The 22,791-nt window shown below is 43.3% G+C and overlaps 1 protein-coding gene across 1 annotated transcript in view; it reads left to right on the forward strand.

The window, feature by feature from the left end:
• Positions 1-18,498, forward strand: part of MFSD2B (major facilitator superfamily domain containing 2B) — a 58,577-nt gene extending 40,079 nt beyond the window's left edge. Inside the window, exons 9-13 of the mRNA XM_039568411.1 lie at positions 7,899-7,982; positions 9,300-9,380; positions 14,660-14,769; positions 16,313-16,456; positions 18,318-18,498. Of these exons, the coding sequence (XP_039424345.1) occupies positions 7,899-7,982; positions 9,300-9,380; positions 14,660-14,769; positions 16,313-16,456; positions 18,318-18,498 (600 nt within the window). The remainder of the gene's footprint in view (positions 1-7,898; positions 7,983-9,299; positions 9,381-14,659; positions 14,770-16,312; positions 16,457-18,317) is intronic.
• Positions 18,499-22,791: the final 4,293 nt, after the last annotated feature.

Genomic DNA, 22,791 nt, shown 5'->3' on the forward strand with positions numbered 1-22,791 from the left:
AAAGCCGTCCAGCTGGCTTTGGATATCGCTGAACGAGAGAAGTGGCCGAGGCTCTATCTCTACACCGACTCATGGATGGTAGCTAATGCTCTGTGGGGATGGCTGGATCGCTGGAGAAAGGCCAACTGGCAGCGCAGAGGGAAGCCCATCTGGGCCGCTGAGATTTGGCAGGACATCGCCGCCCGAGTAGAGAAGCTGACCGTGAAGGTTCGACACGTGGATGCGCACGTACCCAAGAGTCGGGCTAATGAAGAGCATCGCAACAACGAGCAGGTGGACCGAGCTGCCAAGGTGAAAGTATCACAGGTGGATCTGGACTGGCAGCACAAGGGAGAATTATTCCTAGCTCGTTGGGCCCATGATGCCTCTGGTCATCAGGGGAGAGATGCAACATACCGATGGGCCCGTGACCGAGGGGTGGACCTTTCCATGGACAGCATCTCACAGGTCATCCACAGTTGTGAGACCTGTGCTGCAATCAAACAGGCCAAGCGGGTGAAGCCTCTGTGGTATGGTGGACGATGGTCAAAGTACAGGTATGGTGAAGCCTGGCAAGTTGATTACATCACCCTTCCCCAAACCCGCCAAGGCAAGCACTACGTGTTGACCATGGTTGAAGCAACCACTGGATGGCTGGAGACCTACCCTGTGCCTCATGCTACAGCCCGGAACACCATCCTGGGCCTGGAAAAGCAAGTCCTGTGGAGACATGGCACCCCTGATAGGATCGAGTCAGACAACGGGACTCATTTTAAGAACAGCCTCATCAACACCTGGGCCAGAGAACATGGTATCGAATGGATATATCATATTCCTTATCATGCACCAGCTGCTGGAAAAGTTGAACGCTGCAATGGACTACTTAAAACTACCCTAAAGGCACTTGGTGGGGGGACCTTCAAAAATTGGGAAGTGAACTTAGCAAAGGCCACCTGGATAGTCAATACCCGAGGGTCCATCAATCGAGCTGGTCCTGCCGAGTCTGAACCCTTGCACACAGTGGATGGAGATAGAGTCCCTGTGGTACACCTGAGAGGTATTTTAGGAAAGACTGTTTGGATTAATCCCACCTCAGGCAAAGACAAACCCATCCGTGGGATTGTCTTTGCTCAAGGACCTGGTTGCACTTGGTGGGTAATGCAGAAAGATGGGGAAACCCGTTGTGTACCACAAGGAGACCTAATCTTAGGTGAGAACGGTGTGTAGATTTCACTGTGTATATATATATATATATGTATGTGTGTTTTAGAGTTTAAGAAGGTATTGATTTGGGATAATGTAGATGGTAATAGAATAAGGGGTGGATAATGTCCTGGGTTGCAGTGTATTCTATTACCATCCCCATCAGCCGTTGAAATCAGGTGGGGCAGTGTTTCCTTGCCTCTTCCACCCAGACTATCTTTCTGTTAATTGCCCATCATTGTCCTGCCGCCTGACTCAGAGATAACTCCCTCCGGACTATCTTCTGTTAATGAGCCTAATCAACACTTTGCCTCATGACTCATCACCCCATTGTGAGATGCTCCACCCAGAGGGAGGAACCAAGCATCCCATCGTGGATATAATCTGAGGCTGAACACCAGAGACACCGGCTTCCCACTGGATTTCCAGAGGACAGGAGCTACACAGCCACCATTGGACTTCCTGAGGAAGAGCAGACTGTTTTACTACAGGATCACTGCTTCAGAGGACTGCAGCCACCATTCTACCAGACTGCTACCACCACCCTGCCTAACAGGGTGTCAGGTTGTACCTTGACTCTGTCAGTTTGACAGTGTTTTCTTTTACCTTTTTTTTCCCCTTTTCTTTAATTTCCATTAAATTGTTATTCTGACTTAGTGCCTCCCACTGGTTTGTTTTCAAACTAGTACATCTGGAAATGACGATAGATGGGAGGGTTTGGATCCTCAAAGGTGCCATTCAGGAAGTTTATGGTAAACAGTGCTTTGCAGAGTCTGAGGACAGGTGAGTTGAGTTTGGTGGTCCCTGATTGTTGTAGCAGCATTCGCTTGAGGGTTTGATGGGCACGTTCAACAATGCCTTGTCCAGTTGGGGAGTGAGGAATACCTGTAACATGTCGAAATCCCCACTGCTGACGAAAGTTTTTAAACTCCTGGGAGGTGTAGGCAGGTCCATTATCAGTTTTTATCTCCTCAGGTATACCGAGCACAGCAAAAGCTTGGACAAGATGTTTTTCAACATCCTTAGCCTTTTCACCTGCATGTGCGGAGGCATACATAGCACCAGAGAAGGTATCAATAGAAACATGAACGTATTTTAATCTCCCAAATTCAGGGAAATGTGTGACGTCCATTTGCCACACTTCACCGCTATTAATGCCTCTGGGATTGACCCCCATGCCCAGTGATGGAAGCTGTAGCTTCTGGCAGTTGGGACATGTTGCCACTATTGCTTTTGCTTGTGTCCGCGACAGATGGAACATGCGGATAAGAGCAGGAATATTTTGATGGTACATGGCATGGCTCAATTTTGCTTGTTCAAAAACTTGGGGGAGTTTTGGTAAGTCGGCTGATAGAACTATGTCTGCTGGCATAGCCAGAGCATCAGCTCTGCGATTACCTTCCGCAATAAATCCTGGCAGGTTTGTATGTGACCTCACATGCATGACAAAATAGGGATGCTCTCTGTGGGAAACCAGATAAATTAATTTTGAGAGTAAATCATAAATTTTCTTGTTTGAGATTTCTTTTAGGAGAGCATGCTCAGCTCTAACAGTTACTCCAGCTACATATGCTGAGTCTGTGACCAAATTAAAGGGTTCTTTGAACCTCTCAAATGCTCTAACAACAGCTGCTAATTCAGCTACTTGTGGTGATCCCTGGATTACCTCGATGTCAGATTCCCACTTTTGCGTCTTTGGATTTTTCCATGTGACCACAGACTTTTTACTTTTTCCTGAGGCATCAGTAAAAACGGTAATCGCATCGAGGGGTTTTCTACTTTGAATCTCTCGAGGGATGAAAAAGAATGGCAGATTAAACATGTCATGTTTTGGGTAATGATTTGAGATTTGGCCTGAGTAACTATCTAATGCAAATTGTAAATTTATATTATTTTGGAGCAGGTGATCTAATGCGTCAGTTGTTACAGGTAAATAGATGCATGCAAAGTCACATCCTGCCAGGGTGCGGAGCCTTGCTCTACCCTTCATGATAATTTTTGCCATTAGTTCTTGTGGCTGTGTGATGGTTTTAGGAGGTTGGAGTGGAAGGAATACCCATTCAATTATGATGAGGGGTTCCTTCTGCTCTTTGTCCCACTGAAATATGAGGCCATGAAAGCGTGGTACCTTCCCTAGAATGACAAGCTTAAAGGGTAGGGAGGGCTGATACCTGTGTGCTTGTCTGGTGGAAATGAGCTCTTGCACCTTTTTGAGAGACTGCCTTGCCTCTTCTGTCAGGGATCTAGGGGATGCTGGACCGCCTTCCCCTTTTACTAGGTTTGCAATAGGAGCAACATCCTCTGTGGTGAGTCCTAACCAGGACCTTAAATACTTCAGTGTCCCACAGATCTGTTGCACTTCCTCTAATGTTTTTGGGTTATTATTAATGGTGACAGGTGTTGGGGTGATAGAGGTTTCTGTGATTTTGAGTCCGAGGTATTTCCAAGGGCTTGTTCTCTGCATTTTTTCAGGTTGTAATTCAAAGCCCTTGGCCTCTAGGGCCTCAACCACCATGTTAAGTGTCTGCTCGAGATACTGATTATTGGGAGCACACACCAGCACATCATCCATGTAATGCAGGATGATGGCTTTCTCTGCTTTGGCACGGATGGGAGATAGAATTTTAGCAATATACTCTTGGCAGAGAGTTGGGGAATTTTTCATACCTTGGGGAAGCACAAGCCAATGATAACGTTCCATGGGAGTTTCACGATTAAGAGATGGTACAGAAAATGCAAATCGGGGGGCATCTGCAGGGTGGAGTGGAATATGAAAGAAGCAATCTTTGATGTCAAGAACAGCTAAATGCCAATGTTGTGGGAGCATTGAAGGTGATGGCATACCTGGTTGAAGGGGTCCCATGTCTTCAATAACCTTATTAACTTCTCTAAGATCTTGGAGTAGCCTATATTTGTTCTTTCCCGGTTTTTGTATTACAAACACGGGTGTGTTCCATGGGCTGTTAGTTGGAACTATATTTCCTTTAGCCAATTGTTCAGCCACTAATGTTTTGAGTGCCTCTAAGTTTTCTTTTTTTAACGACCACTGGTTAACCCACACGGGTTCATCTGTTTTCCAATTTAATTTATGTGGATGGCACTCTGCTTCAGTGGCCTGCAAGGGAAAATTTTGATGTCTAGGCGTGATATCAATTTTTGTTCCCCACTGAGACATGGCATCCCTTCCCCACAGGGTGAATTTGGTGTCTAGGACATACGGACGAAGTGTCGCTATTTGTCCTTCAGGACCTTCAATTTGGATGGTGTGTTTGGACTGCTTTGCAATTTGGGTACCTCCAATCCCTTGTATGATGCCCTGAGATTGCAATTCCCATTGCGTAGGCCACTTATCAAATGGAATGACAGACACATCAGCACCTGTGTCTAACATTCCCATTATACTGATTTTATGTGATTTGTAACGGAGCTTACATTCTATTACAGGTTTGTTGTTTCCCAAAACCTCAGTCCAACAGATGGCTGGGATATGACCATCTGTGGGCAGGTATTTGGGCAGTGGAAAGGCCTGTGCAATGACTTGACCTTTAGGCATAAAGTACGGTGGATATATACATTGTACCATTAGGTTAGAACACCCGTTCTGATCCATTTTCATGAGTGTGGGTGTAACCTCTATCCCAGCAGGTGTTTCCCGAGTGTCCCCAATAACAAAAAGGTATGTAAATTCTGGCATGTGGTCCACATTCTGGAATGAAATGGGTATTACAGTCTGTTTGTTGTTGTTGAAATGGTGTGCTTTATCACAGGTTACCTTAAACCTGAGTCCAGAAGTCCAAGTTGCTTTGTCTGCAGCCCTATTTATGTCTGAACGCGGAGCTGTTAGGACGCGTTGAGTCGCTAGTTTCCCTGCTGTTGACCTGGGGAAACAGTCTTTGGAGAGTTTTTATCAGCAGTTATAATTGCTCTGCAATTGCGAGCTACATGTCCCTTTTTCTGACAACGATAGCATACAAAGTTACCGCGCGATTGAGTTTCTCCTGTACCTGTAACATTCTCCACAACCTCCCCAACCATCCCCACTTTTTTCAAAAAGGGAGCAGCTGTGTTCAGCTGCACCTTCTTCGTACAGACTTCAAGGATGGATTCAACAGTAGGAGGAGGATACAGCGGGAGAGTGAGAATGACTTGTTTGCAAGCATCATTCGTATTAACTTGGAGAAGTTCGAGTAGGAGCGCTTGTTGGAGGTCAGGATTAGGGACCTGGGAAGAGACAGCTTCGTACAAACGGTTATAAAAGTGAATAATATTTTCATTTGACAATTGCTTGATGGTGGTATAATGAGAATTAGGAGTTTGAGATGGTAATAATGTTAAGGCCTTTTCAGCAGCACGTGTGATTTCAGTAAGAACTGGACGAGGGATAAGCATTGCTTGTTTTTGAGGATTTGCCATATTATTGTCACCAGATAAAAGGTCTAATGTGATATAATTGTTTTCAAAATCCAGGTAATTATCTGGAGTTTGCCACAAAATTTTTAATAAATCAGATAAAATTATTTTCCATTGCTTTTTCCACATCATAAAATCACCAGGTGTGAGAAGAGTTTGCATTAATGTAAGTAAATCATGAGGTACAAGTAAGTGAGTTGCAAAAGTAGCACTTAAAAGGCTCTTAAAATAATTACTATGCATTCCAAACTCCTTAGTTGCCTTGCACAAATCCTTAATATCAGAATAAGAAAGGGGTTTCCAGTCAGGGTTAGCTCCATTGCTAGTACAAGAGAGTGTAGTAGAAGCAGTTGGAGTTACTTCCTGGTAGGCATGGGTTCCCGGATTGAGAGGGGCAGTCACAGGACTGTGGGAACCTGGGGTGGGACAATGGGAAGCAGGGGCGGGGAGTGGAGGGGCAGGGGCGGGGAGTGGAGGCGGGGACACGGCCGGAGGAGGGGAGGGGTTGGGGGCGGGGTTGTGGGAGGCAGGGGCGGCACTTGAGCCGTGGGCGGGAACAGAGGGAGGGGTGAAACACGACGCTGTGGGGGCGGGGTCGGGGTCAGGTTGTGACACAGGAGTGGGAGGGGATGGGGACAAGAAGGGATTTGTGGGATGGGGGAGAAAGGGATTGTGGGAGGTGTAGTTTGGAGAGGAAGGAACATTGCGTCCGCCATTACTGGAGACAAACAAACTGGGAGAAAGGCGGTTGGGGGGAGGGGATTTTTCCCGGGCTGCGAGCACGTGGCAATGGCCGACCCTGGGAACAAAGAGATCAGGGGAGAAGGGGTTTTTACGCGCGCTTGAAACATGAGGGCTAGAAACTGGGGAAAAGGGAGTGGAGAAAAGGGGTTGGGAAGGTCCTGGGATGGGCTCCGGATTCCCATCCAAGGTAGGGTGCTGAGGAAACACGGGTGAGCCAGGAGGACGATAGCTCTCCTGTGCTGAGAAGCAGTCTGCTCTAGCTGTGTTTTCCAGCGTAGGGGAAGAGGGGTCCGGGACACAGGGGTTGGAAGAGGGTGTAAGGGGAATTAACAGGGGGGTTTTGCAGTGGCTTTTCATGTATTGCCTTTTTCTCCGGCAAAGTATAACTTAGTAACAGGAGAGGAAAGAATTTTGAAACTGTTTCATCTCCTGCACGCCTCAGAGAGGAGAGTTTTCTCCCCACCTTATCCCAAAATTCAGCAGATCTTATGTCTTCGGAGGTCAGATTAGGAAAGTACTGAAAAAGCCATTGTACAAAAGATTGAACTAGATTTTTAGGGTATTTATGCCCAGTTAAAGAAAGGTAACTTTGAACTTGGTGGTATATTTCTCTATGGTGTGCAGAAACTTCAGATCCCATTATGAATGCACACGAAACCTCAACCCCTTACTCACCAAAAGGAGGAAAAAAAAGAGAAAGTTTACACCGGCACCAGCTTAAGACAGGAGCCCCTAAACCAGCAGGGAAATACTCACCAGAATTCTGGATTTATCACAGGAAAGCAGGTCCGGAGAAAAAAAAAACGTGAGAAGGGTCTTCTGCTTTCCAGCCGTTCCCTCGCCACGTGGCGTGGGGGAGGGTACAGGCTGGGACTCTGGGCTTGATGTTACACAAAAAGTAACACCTCGCCACACAGAGCTGGCACAGCAGGACGTGCAGAGCTAACTCCAGCAGACACACAGCTGCTGGGACACCCTAAAGTCTCTCAGAACCGGAGTTCAGAGATAGCACGCTGGGCGCCAAATGCGGAAGGTATCTTTTCAGCTTTTTACCGGCTAGCGCTTGTATTTCAATGCCTTAGAAAGCCTCGAGCAGCCTTGAGAGGTAGCACAGGCGATCTAGCACTTTAGTAGCTCTAAAATCGGTACCTGAATCAGCTGCAGAACAAATACCATCAGCAGAAGCAAAGAGGGAGAAATATAGCTCCCTGCTCGCTCAATTCCCTGCAGTTAGAAGCCTTTAAATGAGACAGACGACCAGAGATGTTCACAGGAAGGTAGCTGAGCTGCGAGAGGGCGTTTCCCTTCCCTCGAGCATCTTTATTAGGAGAAGGGGAAAGGGGAGGACTGGGGGTGGACCCGGGGTGAGCGGCCAATCAGACCCTGCTGAAGAGTCTGAGTTACATTTGGCTTTGCCCGCGCTTGGAACAAAGGAGCTCCGAGCACATGTCTTTGGGAGGGGGGAGGGGAAGCTCGGAACAGGCAGCAACATGTGATGTCATTTTTGTCTTTTTTTTTTAATTTTCCTTTCTCTTTTGGTGGTCACCAAATGTCTTCAACAGCTGGAGCAGGGCAACTTTGTCCTGTTCTGCACTCACGCTGCTGGCCTCCGCAATCATTTCCAGTATTTGGTGGTGACCATCTTGGTGAGTTGTACTTCTCTCCCAAATGTTACCTGGTTCTCACTGGGCTTTGGCACAAAGTAACAGAAGACAAGAAGTGTTTTGTGTCTCAGCAGAGCTGTTAGGAAGCTACACTCTTTTTTGCATTGTCTGTTTGAAATAAAGTTGGTGTTCCCTGCTGTACTTCTAAAAATATAGTGGTTTGGAACTTTTAATTCATTCCTGGTTGTTTTTACCTGTAAGCAATTTTCTGCTGCTATAAAGGGCAAAAGCTGCTTCTAGAAAGGAGGTCTGGAATTCTACCAGCTTTTTCCCTTTCCCCAATCTTATGTGCTGAAAATTAAACAACTTTAATTTGCATATTCATACACACGACTCTTCTGGGCTAGGTGGCTTGCAAGGATAAATATTTAAAATATCCAGAAATATGAAGATTCCTCTCTAGAGCAATTGGCAGCATGATAAAAACATCCTTGTACAGAACCTTTTTTCTTGACATACAGAGATAGAATTCTGCTTGCTTAGGTGATACTTATCCTTTCCCAAATTATAAGACATATCTTTTCAAAAAATATTAAAACCAAGGTGTTAGTTATCTTAAGGGTCTGCAAAAGAGGAGTGTTGGTTATCTTAAGGCTCTGCAAGTGATGGTCACCAAGAACAGAGACAAGAGACAGTAGAGTTAAAGTAAGCAAAGACTGAAATATAACTGTAACAATTAGATGACATTTAAATAAAGGTATAGTGTAAGGCTGCCATTAGTGGCAGTACTTCAGTGCATTGGTACTATGTTGCTTGTGGTTGTTGCTGCTATGGGTGAGTATTTCAGTATCTGAAACAGCAATGTTTACTGCAAGCAACTATTTCTCTTACAGATTGTTCCTAATAAGGGATACATAGTATGGAATGCTAACTCTAAGTATATCTTAGGATAAGTTTATCTTGCACTTCATCTTTCTTCCTGTACCATGGGGTAGAGCTAAATTCACTCATCATTTGTCAGGTTCAGGCAATGTGGCAAAAGGCATTAGCACAAAGTGTGACTATTTGCAGTATGTCTGAACCTCAATGACTGAGCACAGCTTTGACTGCTGTGGCTCGCATTAGGAAAGGAAATTTTAAGACACTGTCTTCTGATATTTGACTGTGGAAAACCCTCTCATGTATAGCTTAACAATGAATTTTAAAAAGTCACTCAAAGGATGAAGAAAACCAGTAATCTTCATGTTCACCTTCCTTTCAGGCCTTTATGTACTAGACAAAAAGATGCCTGTGAACTCTAGAGCTGAAGAAGACAGTGGCAGTAAGCACAGTACAGATATGGGTTTTTGTCCCTTGTAGGTATCAGCAGCTGTGAGCGTTCCCTTCTGGCAGAAGTTTCTGCAGAGATTTGGCAAGAAGTGTGCAGCATGTGGGATTTCGGTAAGCAAATCCTCTGAGAAAAAAAATTCTGCTTGTGCTCATTTCATTTGACAACTGGAGCCACTCAGGAGCTCTTTCAAGTGCTTACAAGCTCAATCTATGTGAATTTGCTCAGTTTCAGAGTTTGTTTTAAATCATTATACCAAATTTCAGACAGATTCCAAGTTTCCAAGGGAAACTTTTGAGAAATGAATTGATGCCATAGGGAGGTCCCAGTTTATTTAAGAATCTGCTCAAGCTCTCCTCATTTGACTGCTCTCAGAACTGAGCCTTAGTGAAGTTTTATAAATTCAGATCTGAGTTGCCTCACATTGACAAGTTATCTGTTGTACAAGGCTTGTTTTGTCCTTGTTATATGGTGCTGAGGTGTTTGCATTGGTAATTCGGTCCCAGGCAAGGAAACAAAACTCTGTTACACGTCCTCCTCTAGGAGCACCCCCATCCCTCTGAATAGGGAGGGACAGTTGTTAGTGAAGTAACGAAAAGGTGACCTACCTGAGAAAAGAAGCCTAGTTTAACTGTGACACAACTCTGCAAAGCCAGCTCAGTGAGCCTGCCCTTGTCACTGATGGATTATTTTAAGTCCCTTACTTAGTGCAGACAGCAGCAATTTTCTGTCATCATCCTCGGTGAGTTATTGTATAGGCTGGTTCCTCACCATTTTCCCCCTGTTTACCTTCAATTACTTATGAAAGAGGAAAGAAAAATTGCCTTGTGCACAACAAAGCAGGAGGATTTGAAAAAGCCAGCCCAAAGCTATATGTCAAAATCTGAACAAAGATGAAAAATTTAGGTCTGGTGACAGTTGTTGAATAGCGTTGAACAGGTATAATTTTTGAAATTAAAAGCTGTGTTGGAATGACTTCCAGAGAATCAGAAGTAACTTTAAGACCCAAGTTCCAAATATGCTGAATTGTTATGTTTTTTGAAGTAGGCATCTGGAATCCAAGCCCCATCCTTATTTCTTTTTACCACTTGAGCAAAGCAAATTGCCAAAAGCACTATTGGCCCATTGACTAGACCTGAGAATGCAGATTTCCTCCTTAGGAAATCTCCTCCTCTGTCTACTTGGCTACAAAAAATGCTTTCTTCAACCAACTTGGCTCTACAAATTTAGTTTTACATGACTGGAAAGCCTGTCAGCACCTCTGTAAACATGGTTTAACTTAATTTTACAGTTGAGTTGCTTGACTGTTATGGTCTAAGTGGGGGATGGATTGAAAAAAAGCCACCTCTCTCTTTCACCTTGTAGACATTTCTCAGGGGACTCAGTGTGTGCTCAGTGATGGATTTAGTGTCTGACAATGCATCACAGGAGCTTCCTGTACTACCACCTTGTGTGATCTGTACAACTAACCTGTTCTCTCCCAGTATGAAATAAAAGCACATCATTTAAGGCTCCTGAGTTTGTCATTGGGGAATGGTCTACTGGAAGGGAAAGAGACAGGGGAGAAAACAAATTTTTCTTCTCTAAAACCTCACTCAGTTTTCAGGGTGAACATGTGATTGGAAATTCAGTTTCCTGAAGGAAATAGTCACAGTGCTCCAGACTAATTTTTCCTGTTAAGGTGATTCTAATGTTGAAGAGAACCCTGAAAGAGGTTAGAAGCTGGTAGATAAGCAACAAGAATCTTGGCTTTCTTCCACTGATATTTCTCCTTTTTTACCCATTCCTCCACAAGACGTGGCCAACAAGTCTAACTACTGATTAAGTATCTAAAGACTTTTTGGAATTATCAGGAATTACCCTGCTCCCAAGTAGGATCCTTGATAGCATTCTTCCCACAACCAGGTGGGTGCACAGGCTAGAAATTATTCTCTTCTATTTATTTCCTTCAGCTTCCACATGCTGTGTTCATTTAGGTGTCTGCTCTGCCCTCATGGAGCAAGCATTGAACTTACATTCAATAAGTCTCAGATGGTGACCGGAGGTGAAGTTGTCATGAGAAATTTTTAGAAGTGTGGTGTCTTCTTGGTTCATAGTTTTGGCAAGGTGTCTAAAAGCAGAAGACGGCTCTCTCCCACAACTCCAGCTTCCATCCTAGCCAATAATACCTTCTGGCTGTGGGTTTTGGAGGATTTAGTAAAAATAAAAACACCTCTTCACAGATATGCAATTGTTTACTTGCCATCTATGAGCACTGTGCAGCATGGAGAGATGCCTTTGGATGAATCCGGGCTCTGTAGCCCTGTTTCCACTTTCCCAAATCTGTTTCCACTCTCCCATCCTGTTTCCACTCACATCCTCCCTGCACCTTTTCCTGATTTGCCCTTCATAATGTGCTGCTGCACAGACCAGTACCACCTTCAGCATCCCAGCAGGGTCACCTTCCACAGTGCTGCCAGGGAACGGATGGAAGGCATGGGATAACTGTAGGATATTGTTTATAACTCAGAGGGCAGCAGCCCTGTGATGAGGGAGCAGATGCCAATAACAGAGTATTTGCTTTACAAGTAAGAAAGAAGGAGCTGCATTAGCTGCTTATTGCAGTGGGAGCACTGCCCCCACGACTGCGATGCCGCTGCGCGAGCAAGACTTTAGGGCATTGTAACCTCAGTCCTGCTGGCCCTGCTTCTCTTTCTCTAGGAAATTACAGTTACAATGATTATTATTATTGATCTAGAATTTTGTTTAAGTGCTTTGGTTTCTGAGTGGGTGCCCCATGTGGAGCATAAGGCAGTCATAAAATTGCTTATAGACAACATAAAATCTTGTATTGCTGGAGTGCTCTCTTGTGGTGAAATAACGATTTTGCCACAACACTGGGCTAATGCAAGGATTATCTGCCTGTGCTGGGAACTTGCAGTCAGGAAAGGTTATTTTCTGCCTCCTTAACTTGGGAGCAAATGCTTTAGATGGGAAATGCATTTAAAATATAAACATAATGGATTAGGCTCCAGGACTCCCAGAATCACTTATCATACAGAACTGTAAATAGCAGTGCTTAGGGGAATCACTCTCTGTGAAAGCTCTTCCCATACCCTCAGCTCCCAACCTGCACATGTAGAGGATTGAAACACTTAATGTTAAACTAATCCCCCATCATTAAAAAGCCCTGTAGATAAGCCCCTGGTTCAGGATTCTACATGTGCTGCTGTGCCTGTTCACAGGCGTGGGAGATGGAGCATATGATGGGTATAGGACAGCTGGGCAGTAGGCATTCAATCAGCATTTAAAATAGTGGATTTTCAATCCTGTAAGCCCATTGCTTCAAGTTGAAGTTGAAGAAATCTAGTGACTATGACTACTGCCAGAACACAAATCCCAAGCATCCCAAATTAATTTGGTTTTGAGGGTAACCTCTGTGACTTGGCATGCAATGTCTTGAGTGGATCCGGCTGTGTAGAGTGGAGTAAAACACCCTGAATTTTGGGTTTAGTTATTGCTGAGTATGTATATGGCTTTAAAGGAGTCATTGGAAATGAAAGCAAATTCTTCCTCATTCAAGACTGAAGGTGATCTGTGAAATGGTATATTTACAGTTTAAAATGACCACTGAAGCCCTGCTACTCCCCTTGAAATGCAGTGTGAGGATGTTTTAAGGCATCGTCTCTAATAGTAAATTAAATAGTTCCACTGGCCTAAAATAGAAATTGACATTTGTTCATCTCTGTTGCTCAACTGGCAGAAAAATCTTTGCCCAAGCTGATTAGCAGTCTCCCAAGAATTATCAGTGTTCATGGATAAAGGAAGAGCAACTGACAGTGTCTACCGGGATTTGTGCAAAGCATTTGATACTGTCCTGCATGACATCGTTGTCTGTAAGCTGGAGAGGCATGGATTTGGTGGATGGACCACTCAGTGGATAAGGAATTGGCTGGATGGTGGCGCCCCAAGAGTTGTAGTCAATGGTTCAATGTCCAAGTGGAGACCAGCGAGGAGTGTCATTTCCAGGGGTCTGTATTGGGACTGGCTCTCTTTAACATCTTTGTCAATGACATGGACAGTGGGACTGAGGCACCCTCAGCAGGTTTGCTGGTGACACTGAGCTGTGTGCTGCAGGTGACACGCTGGAGGGAAGGGAGGCCATCCTGAGGGACCTGCGCAGGCTTGAGACGTGGGACTGTGGGAACCTCATGGAGTTCATCAAGGTCAAGTGCAAGATCCTGCACCTGGATCAGGGCAATCCCAAGCACAAATACAAGATGGGTGGAGAATGGATTGAGAGCAGCCTTGAGGGGAAAGAAACGGGGGTGTTGGTTGACAAGACACTCAAGATGACGCAGCAATGTGCACTTGCAGCCTGCAAAACTAAACGCTTCAAAAGCAGCGTGGGCAGCAGCTGAGGAAGGTGATTCTGCCCCTCTGCTCCACTTTTGTGAGCACCCTCCTGCCATGCTGCATCCAGCTCTGGGACCTACAACCTCAGAAGGATGTGGACCTGCTGGAGTGAGTCCAAACGAGGACCACAAAAATGATCAGAGGGTTGGAGCACCTCTCCTATGAAGACAGGCTGAGAGAGCTAGGTTTGTTCAGCCTGGAGAAGAGAAGGCTCTGGGGAGACCTTAGAGGCCCTTCCAGTGCCTAAATGGGCCACAAGAGAGCTGGAGAGGGACTTCCTACAGGGGCATGGAGTGATAGGACAAAGGGGAATGGCTTTAACCTGGCAGAGGGTAGGTTTAGATTAGATTCTGGGAAGAAATTTTTTGCTGTGAGGGTGGTGAGGCCCTGGCAGAGGTTGCCCAGAGAAGCTGTGGATGCCCCATCCCTGGAAGTGTTCAAGGCCAGGGCTTGAACACTTGGATGGGGCTAGGAGCAAGCTGGCCTAGTGGAAGGTGTCCCTGCCCATGGCAGCGGGGTTGGAACGAGATGATCTTTAAAGGTCCCATCCTAACCAAACCATTCTGTTATTCTACCTGGGCACAGTTTGGGAATCAACCACTTCAGGGCTCTTTACAAAAAGTATTTATATGGCCGTAAGGCTTCTGGAGACCATGAATGTTTAGGAGTATGAATGTGGCCAGGGTCTGTGTGTTGGCTTCAAGAGTGGTAAATAGGCTCTTGGGTCTGCTTAATTTACTTGTTCAGTTGTAGCCCTAATACTGCTGACAGAGACAACACTACTACCACTTGTCCTACGTTTCTCCAATTGTTCTGGATAGTTAAGTACAGACTGACTCAGAGCTCTTTGGAAATGCTATTTCACCAAAATACTGAAGTATGAGACATTGTTGTGTGTGAACTGTTCTGTAACATAGTTTTGTATTTGGAAGGGAACAATCTGTATAGCGTTGAGCAGTGCATGCTGAAACTCAGATATAATGCTTTTCTTCTTCAGTGGATGATCCCTTTTGCAGTCATGTTAGTGACCATTCCAAACCTGATCCTGGCTTACTTCGTGGCCTTCATCTCTGGTCTGAGCATTGCAGCATCTCTTCTGTTGCCATGGTAGGAGAATTTTACATTTGAGGTGGGGAATTAATGTATTTTTGCGTTAAATGTATGTACTACTCCATGGAATTTGCCTCTGAAAGAGGAAGAATATGGCAAGAGTCACATCTTCCAAGAATCTTTTTTTGGTTTTATAGTGGATGCTATTTGCAATGATGTGAGCTTGGTTGCCCTGTTGTTAACAGATTACATCTACTGTAACTGTAGTTGCTCTTTGTACATAAGAGTACGTAAATTAATCAATAATCTAAGTAACTATAGAATGTGTGATAACATTGCTTCAGGAATTATGAAGTTAGGCAAATCAGTTAATGATGAGCAATTAAGAATGTAGCAGAGGACACACAAGGGAAACTATGTCTAACCTTACTTTTTATAAGGGCACGTTGTTATACAACGGGGGAAATGGCTTTAAACTGAAAGATGATAGATTTAGATTATGTTTTAGAAAGAATTTCTTTACTGTGAGGATGGTGAGGCCCTGGCACAGGTTGCCCAGAGAAGCTGTGGATATCCCATCCCTGGAAGTGTTCAAGGTCAGGCTTGATGGGGCTTGGAGCAACCTGGTCTAGTGGAAGGTCTCCCTGCCCATGGCAGGGGGGTTGGAATAAGATGATCTTTGAAAGTCTCTTCAAATGGAAAGTCACACCATTCCATGATTCTGTGTATCCCTGTTTGAGCAGTCCTCTGTTACAGATCAGATAACACGAGGTTATTGTTAGGTTATTAAAAGAAACCAAGAATTAAGGTTCTTTGCACTTGAGGACTGAAAATAAGTGCAGAAAAACTACTCAAAGATAAGCATGGCAGGACATTTCCTCTTCAGATTAAATAATTATTATTGAGGTCACATTAACCAGAAAGCAAGACCATTGCTGAAGGCACTGTTTTTCATAATCTGTTTGTAGAATGCCCTGAAAACTCCAACAGATCATGGCATACATAGTTTGAAATAAGTTGTCAAACTACATAAGCTTTTCTGCACAGAGGCTGAGAAGCCCTTTTTTTCCAACTGTAAATGATTATATATATTGGAAATAAAAAGTCAATTCGCAATTGACATTTGAGCAGCTTCCATTCTAATTCCCCATTACCAAATTCAGTCTCTTTGAAGTAGAGAGAGAATAGGTTTCATTTGGTCTCTGAAAATGTTTTTACCTTGTCAAAAGAGTTATTTCAGAGTGCAACTATTCAGAGATTCAGAGTCCCTTGAAATATTAAGAAACGTGGGGTTTTTTGTTGCTCTTTTTTTAACATCACAACTTCTGATTGGAATGACAGGCAGACCAGGAAATTCTGTCACCTCTCAAGTGTTTGATGGCTTTTCTGTGGTTTTCTACATTTTAATATGTGGCCACGCTTTTCTTACACATTTTTTGCCCTCCTTTCCAGCAGTAGAACCTTTTGAACTGGATTCTTTCATGTGCATGACTACATCAATCAGCTTAAAAATGGAGGAGGGCTGTGCTCTATTTCATTAAGTTTGGACTTTGAAAAGAAATTTTGGCTTGAGTTTTTCTTTTATCTGGCTCACTTCTAGGTCAATGCTGCCTGATGTTGTTGATAACTTTCGCCTGCAGAATCCCCATGGAAAAGGACATGAAACCATTTTCTATTCTTCTTATGTTTTTTTTACCAAGATGTCAGCAGGAATTGGCTTAGGAATTTCTGCATCAGGACTGGAGTAAGTAACACTGTGTTTCCACTTAGTGGATCTACTCTGAAAGCATTCTGAGGTTACAGCACTTTTACCCTGTGGAGTTAATTGCCTTCATGCCCTGAGCTTGAAAGTGCCAGCAGCTCCAGATGGCTGACTACTAAAGACAGGATTGTTGCCATCTAGGCCAGACAACTGAGCATTAGGTTACCTGCCCTGACATGTTTCTGTTCAGAAAAACCTGACTTTCCTTTAGATTTTCCTCTTTTCAATTACTCATGTAAATTTTTGTGGCTTATATGAATAAAGAACTAAACAAGAAAGTGCAGCAGATGAAGTTTCCCCACAGGTGATACATCTGCTTTGTGCATTCCCTGCTGCATCTGGACTGGACTATCTCTATGAGCTTGTAAGTCTTTGCATGGATTTGAGTGCTTTCAGGGGTGCCAGTAGCCTCTTCAGCATAAAAGGATCATTTCATAAATGGATCAATTCCTGCACGGTTTTAGGGAACTGGATACTGATCAGAGCCAGGAACAGCCTTTCTCACGGCTCTGTCCATCACCTAGACCATGTCACTTTGGGAGATGGTTTATGGTCTCTTTCCACTTTGTCTTGTCTGTTCTGACCAGATTGAGAAAGTGGCCAGGCATCCCCTGCCCTACCTTTGTGCAAGACCTGGCAGAAAGGGCCTGTGCCTGTCCCTGCTGCAGCACACAATAAACACTTAGAAGGGAAATCTAGCCCTTGACTCCAGATTAGGTTTTGGTAACCAGAATGTTATGCTTTGGGGCCTTAAGCGGAAATTGCTAAATAACAGGCAATGCTTGGCTGAACATTTTGGGCTTAGGAATTTTAGCTGCTTATTGCTAAAACCCTCAAACAATTCACTGTTCCCCAATTAGCCCCTTTTCAATTGCATTCCAGTTGGGTCCCAGCAATTTGCCAAAGCAGATGTTTGTGGGAGAACACAGAAAACAGAGTGATGCCAAATGAGCTGTAGCTTTCATTAGGTGGATGTTCAGAGGAAAAACTCATTCCACAAATTTGGAATAGGAATTTGAGTATATCAACAGTTGTGGGACTGCATGGAAGCCCTGAATCAATGAAGTGTGTGTACCTAACTCGGAGCACTTGAGTAAATTTGTCTATCTTGAGACGAGTGCTTAAGTGTGTGTTTAAATTAAAGTTAATTATTGCTGTTGAAATTGGTCAAATTACTTGCATGCTTTTAAAGCAGAGCTCGAATAGTTTGCTGAATATTAATAGGAAACATGTAAGAGATTAACTTCACAGAACCACAGAATCACAGAATCACAGAATCACAGAATCACAGAATCACAGAATGGGTAGGGCTGGAAGGGACCACAGTGGCTCATCTGGTTCCAACTTTCTTTGCTTAAGCAGGGTCATCCCAGAGCACATGGCACAGGATTGTGTCCAGATGGTTCTCGAATATCTCCAGTGAGGGAGACTCCACACCCTCTCTGGGTAATCTGTTCAGTGCTCGGTCACTGCACAGGAAAGAAGTTCTGCCTCATGTTCAGGTGGAACTTGCTGGGCATCAGTTTATTTCCTTACATGGGATTCCACAATCCTTTCTTTAAAAGTATGCAAGCAATTTGACCAATTTCAACAGCAACAATTAACTTTAATGTTACATATAATAACAAGAAAATACAGAGGTAATGCAATTATCTGAAGTCAAGCACAAAAATGAGGTTTGAAAAACATTATTTGAAATGTAGTGGGAAGAAGGAAAAAAGAGAGGTTTAGGGAAAATGGGAGAAAAGTCTTGAAGAGTGTTGGGGGAGAGAAGGAAGCCTTCAGGTGAACAACAGCCTTTTAGCTTTGGATATACACACACCACTTGTTTCCATTTGTTTAGGTTTACTGGATACAAGCCAGGGATATGCAGACAGTCAGATGATGTGATCCTCACTCTGAAACTCCTCATTGGAGCAGTCCCTGCTATCCTCATCCTTTTAGGTTTATTTATACTCCTTTTCTACCCGATCACTGAAGAAAGTCGGAAAGAAACAAAGCTTGCCCTTGAAGAGCTAAGGTAGGTTTGGACTGGCAGTAAAACAGCAGCAATGCCACCACTGCACCTCTTAATCATAATGGGAAAATTATTGTTTTATAATAAGAATATAGATATTCCTTACAACAAAATAAAACAATGTGCTCTTAGTCAAATTATTAATGGAATGGTGCCATGACATGTTCCAGTATCTCTTTTTTTGTAGTGCAGTACAACCTGCTTAGAAGACCATTTATCAGAAATTTCAGCTGCTCTATTTTACTTTTTCTCTGGAGTGGCTCACAAAGCACTATTGTGGTACATTGTTTCAGGCCAGAAATGAGGAATATTCTACATAAATTAAATTTCTGGGGAAAATGTGGATAGTTACAATTTACTTTTATACAGAAGAAAATTATACTGTTGACTGCATTCTCGGTGTTTATGGAATACAAGAAATATCCAAACCATTTAGAGGCGTAGGCAGAAAAGACTGTGGGAGAAAAAGAGAGATCAGCTTTGAGCTATTCTTTCTCCTATTACACTATCACTCTCCTTCCTCCCTTTTTCTCCTTCTCCAAAGAAAATCTTGTCTAGCTCAAATTCATTCACTTCTGTCAAGTCTTGAGTCCTTGACATACGTAAGGACACTCCTGGCAGACTGATGGGTAAAATACCAAAAAAATAGGTTGTTACTCTGTCTTGATTTTATTATCCCAATTTACTGGAATTGGGAATTGATTTCTATGCTAAGGAATCCATTCTAAGACCTAAGCATGAGTGTCTGGGACCAATTCATGCCCTAAGATATCCAAGATATGTGCGTGGGGTTGGCAGATATGACACAGGCCTCTCTGCAGACTGGAGGAGAAAGGGTAAACAATCTAAAATGGGGCTGGTCCCTCTGTTCAGGAACTTCAGTGTCCAGAACAACCACACCTTGCTGGAGGTTCTCAGCTGTTTGAGACTGCCATGCTCAGCTTGATTAGTCAGCAGTGAAAGACAGAAGTGTGTTCATGTATCATTTGTTCTGCTTTTAACAGGAGGAGCCATCAAAGCACAGATAACTTGGACAGCCACAAAAAGGACACCTCTGTCTGAATGCTCTGAACTTTCCAAATACAGGCTTACATCCCACCAAAAAACTCTGTGAGAGTTTCCCAGGTCATTTTTCTGCTTGCGTTTTATCAAAAAGGACAAAGGATGATTCTGATATAGTCAGTAATGAAATCAAGAGAGGACACCTTTGTGCAAATATACACCTAACTCCACGCACTGTGCTAAAAAAGACATTACACACATTCAGAAATGCAAGCTATTGAAGGCTTGGGGGTTTTTTGTTTGTTTTCCAACGATTAATGGGAAGCTGTGATCTTGTTCATGGGAGATTTTATGCATTTATAGGTCAAGGGGAAAAAAAGTGTAAATGTGACCAGAGAATTTTTGAATGTTCTGAATTGGAAAAGACTCACAAGGTCATGGAGTCCAATTCATGATGCACCGCCCAAATATTAACTCACAATATACTTCACCCTTGGAGGCTGAGGTGGCTTTTGAGCACAATCTCTACCTATAAATCGCACACTATTGTGTTTGGAAAGCACTTGGGAACCTGAAGTATACTATATGAAGTTAGGATTTATTTTGTTTTGAAATGAAGCAAATCACTGGTGCGGACATGTTCTGATGATTTTTTTTTCCATTTTTTTTGAAAGAGATTTTGAGGTAATTTAAGTTTATAGACTCTGTAAGAAATACAACCCCACATTTCCCACTACCCATGTTTCTTGCTTCTGAAACCTATAAACTGATCTCTGTCAGAAAATGAAAACATTTTCAAAATCAGCATCTCCCCATAGGATATACAAAATCAGTAGTCCCTTCCCAAAATTATGTAATTTAAATATCTTTAAATTTTGGCCTTTAAGTAATCATGATACCCATTTCTCACATGGTGTAGGCTCTCTACCTCAGGAAACACCATGGCATGGGTATTAATCTCAGCTTGCACCTATTTTGTAATAATGAGGCTACACCTGCCTTTTAAATGGTGTTTTTTTTCAGTTAGGGATGGTATCGTGCTTTAGATACATCAACTGGACCCTCATTTCTAGATGTACACTGTTGAGCACAGTTTTTATATGAAAGACACACCAAACCTCAGGCACCTTCTGGAGCACTGCAGTTCAGACCTGTTCATTCCTGGCTTCTGTAATCAGTGCAGGTACAGAGACCTCCAGAAACTGGCTCCAAGCTTAAGCTAAAATGATTGGGTTCTGAGGACGTATATAAATCTGAAAGAGGGAGGAATCCAAGTGGTTTGTTCACCTTGAAGAAATTAGCAAAACGCAAGACAAGACAGGAATTTCATCCCACTGCCTTCACTGTGTGTCTCTGTGAGAGGTGCCTTTTTGCTGTACCAGAAGTGCCTTTGGAGAATGAGCTTGCTGCTGTCAGGGAGCACCTGGAGAAAGTGGAAGTGGCCACCTGTAATTTGCTCAGGGCCATCTGGGAAGTGGCTCACAGTGCTGGGACTGGAAACTGAGAAAGCTTTTGCTGAAGGGCACTGTGAAGTAAAATCAATGCAACCATGGAGTGTCTCATTAAGTTTGGTACTGAAACCTTGTCAGGCAAGTTTGAAGTCAAAGGCCTTATGAACTGTCCTAATTTAGCAAAGTACTTAATCATGAGGAGCTTCTAAGGATATATTTTGAGTGTGTGTGGGTAAAAGTTAACTGCATTTAAGATTTCTGTTGAGTTTCCATCTAAGGTTGGGGTTTTTTGGTTTTTTTCTTGTTTTGGTTTTTGGACAAACCAAGATAGGTATGCCTGAGGCATATGCATTTACAACTATAAAAACCATAAGCCTGTTTACAATTTTGAGTCTGATGGAATTTGAAATAGCAGATTTGTTGCATTTGGAAGTAGGTAAGTTATGTAGCAATATTACATAGCTCCAAAACATCACAGAGAACAGTTTAGGGCATTCGATTTATTCTGTAATATTTGGGTATTTCTGAATAGTCATGTTTAAAAATAACCAGAATCCCCAGTAAAGGCTGTTAACGTTTTTTAATGGGTTATGTTTTCAGCTGTTACAAAGCTGTAGCTACAAGGCAATGAGTCTGTGTCGGTTTATATAAACTGAATACGTAGTCCAGCAATAAAAGGGCTGCAGAAACTGCTGGCTGGGGTTGAGTGGAGTCATTTGAATGTGGCTTAAGCTATTATTTCTAGATCAGTTGTGGCAGTTGCCTCTAAAACTGTGTAACAGCCAGTCTGAATTCAGACTCTTGGAAGGTAAACTTGGTTGATTATAAACTGTTTTCTTTCTTCTCCAGAGAGACAATGTGATCTTTATCTCACTGAAATGTACTCAGTCCTCACTTTGCATATGGTAGCAGCAATGGGAACTGCCAAAAGAAAAGAGAACGCTTCTGTAGATTAAGTGAAGCAGACTATTTTTCTATTTTGAAAATCTCATTATTTTATTTCACTATCAGAGTTGTAATTTTGTTGAGAAAATGGATGTATTTTTGTAAGTCAAATGAATGGATGATTAAGTGCAGGATAAGATTATTTTTGTAACTTTCTTTTCTTAGGGCTCAGTGTTGGTGCAGTAAAATGAATGAGATTTGTATGTCTCCTTGTCAGTTTTAAATGATGTCTATGCCTTATATTCAGGCATGTGACTGAATGACTTAAGTTCAGAATATGTGACTGAAAGAAGCAAATTCTTATGTTGACAACCATTCAGATCAAATGCTAATCTAATGTAAACCTCTTGCCTTCCTGCTGATTGACAGTAACAGGGGCCAGGTTCAGTCTCCAGGGGTTCTCCTTCAGGTAATATCCAAATACAGTAATAAGAATATGGGAGATTGGATTAAACCAGCTGGGTGCCTAATGGACAGCACTTCCCCACCTGCACACAGGCAATTCCAACAAATAGGGGAAGAAAAGAGAAGGGTGACAGAGTTAAGTGTACTGGCTAGTGCTCTGTAATGCAAACCATGTCCAGTTCCTTGTCCTTGCTGAGTATAGCAAGGGCAGCCCAAATCTTCCACACTGGGCTGGTTACTGGCAGTCAGTAGCTGAACTGGTCACCAGTCATAAAATCATGGAATCACTACAGTTACAAAAAACCTTTAAGATCATCAAGTCTAACCATCAACCCAGTCTTTTCTTCCCAGTTTGATCCTCTTTCCTGCCTAACAATATTGCTGAAACCTTCCACGGTTACCCACCTCCCTGAGAGTTCCTGCTTGGTGATCAGGTAACCCCATATCCGAGCTGCTGTTCCCACCAGGCACTGATGAAGAGGGTGCTGGGGGCCCCC

This window comes from Corvus cornix, chromosome 3, assembly GCF_000738735.6.
Source record: "Corvus cornix cornix isolate S_Up_H32 chromosome 3, ASM73873v5, whole genome shotgun sequence".
NCBI classification, from domain to species: domain Eukaryota; kingdom Metazoa; phylum Chordata; class Aves; order Passeriformes; family Corvidae; genus Corvus; species Corvus cornix.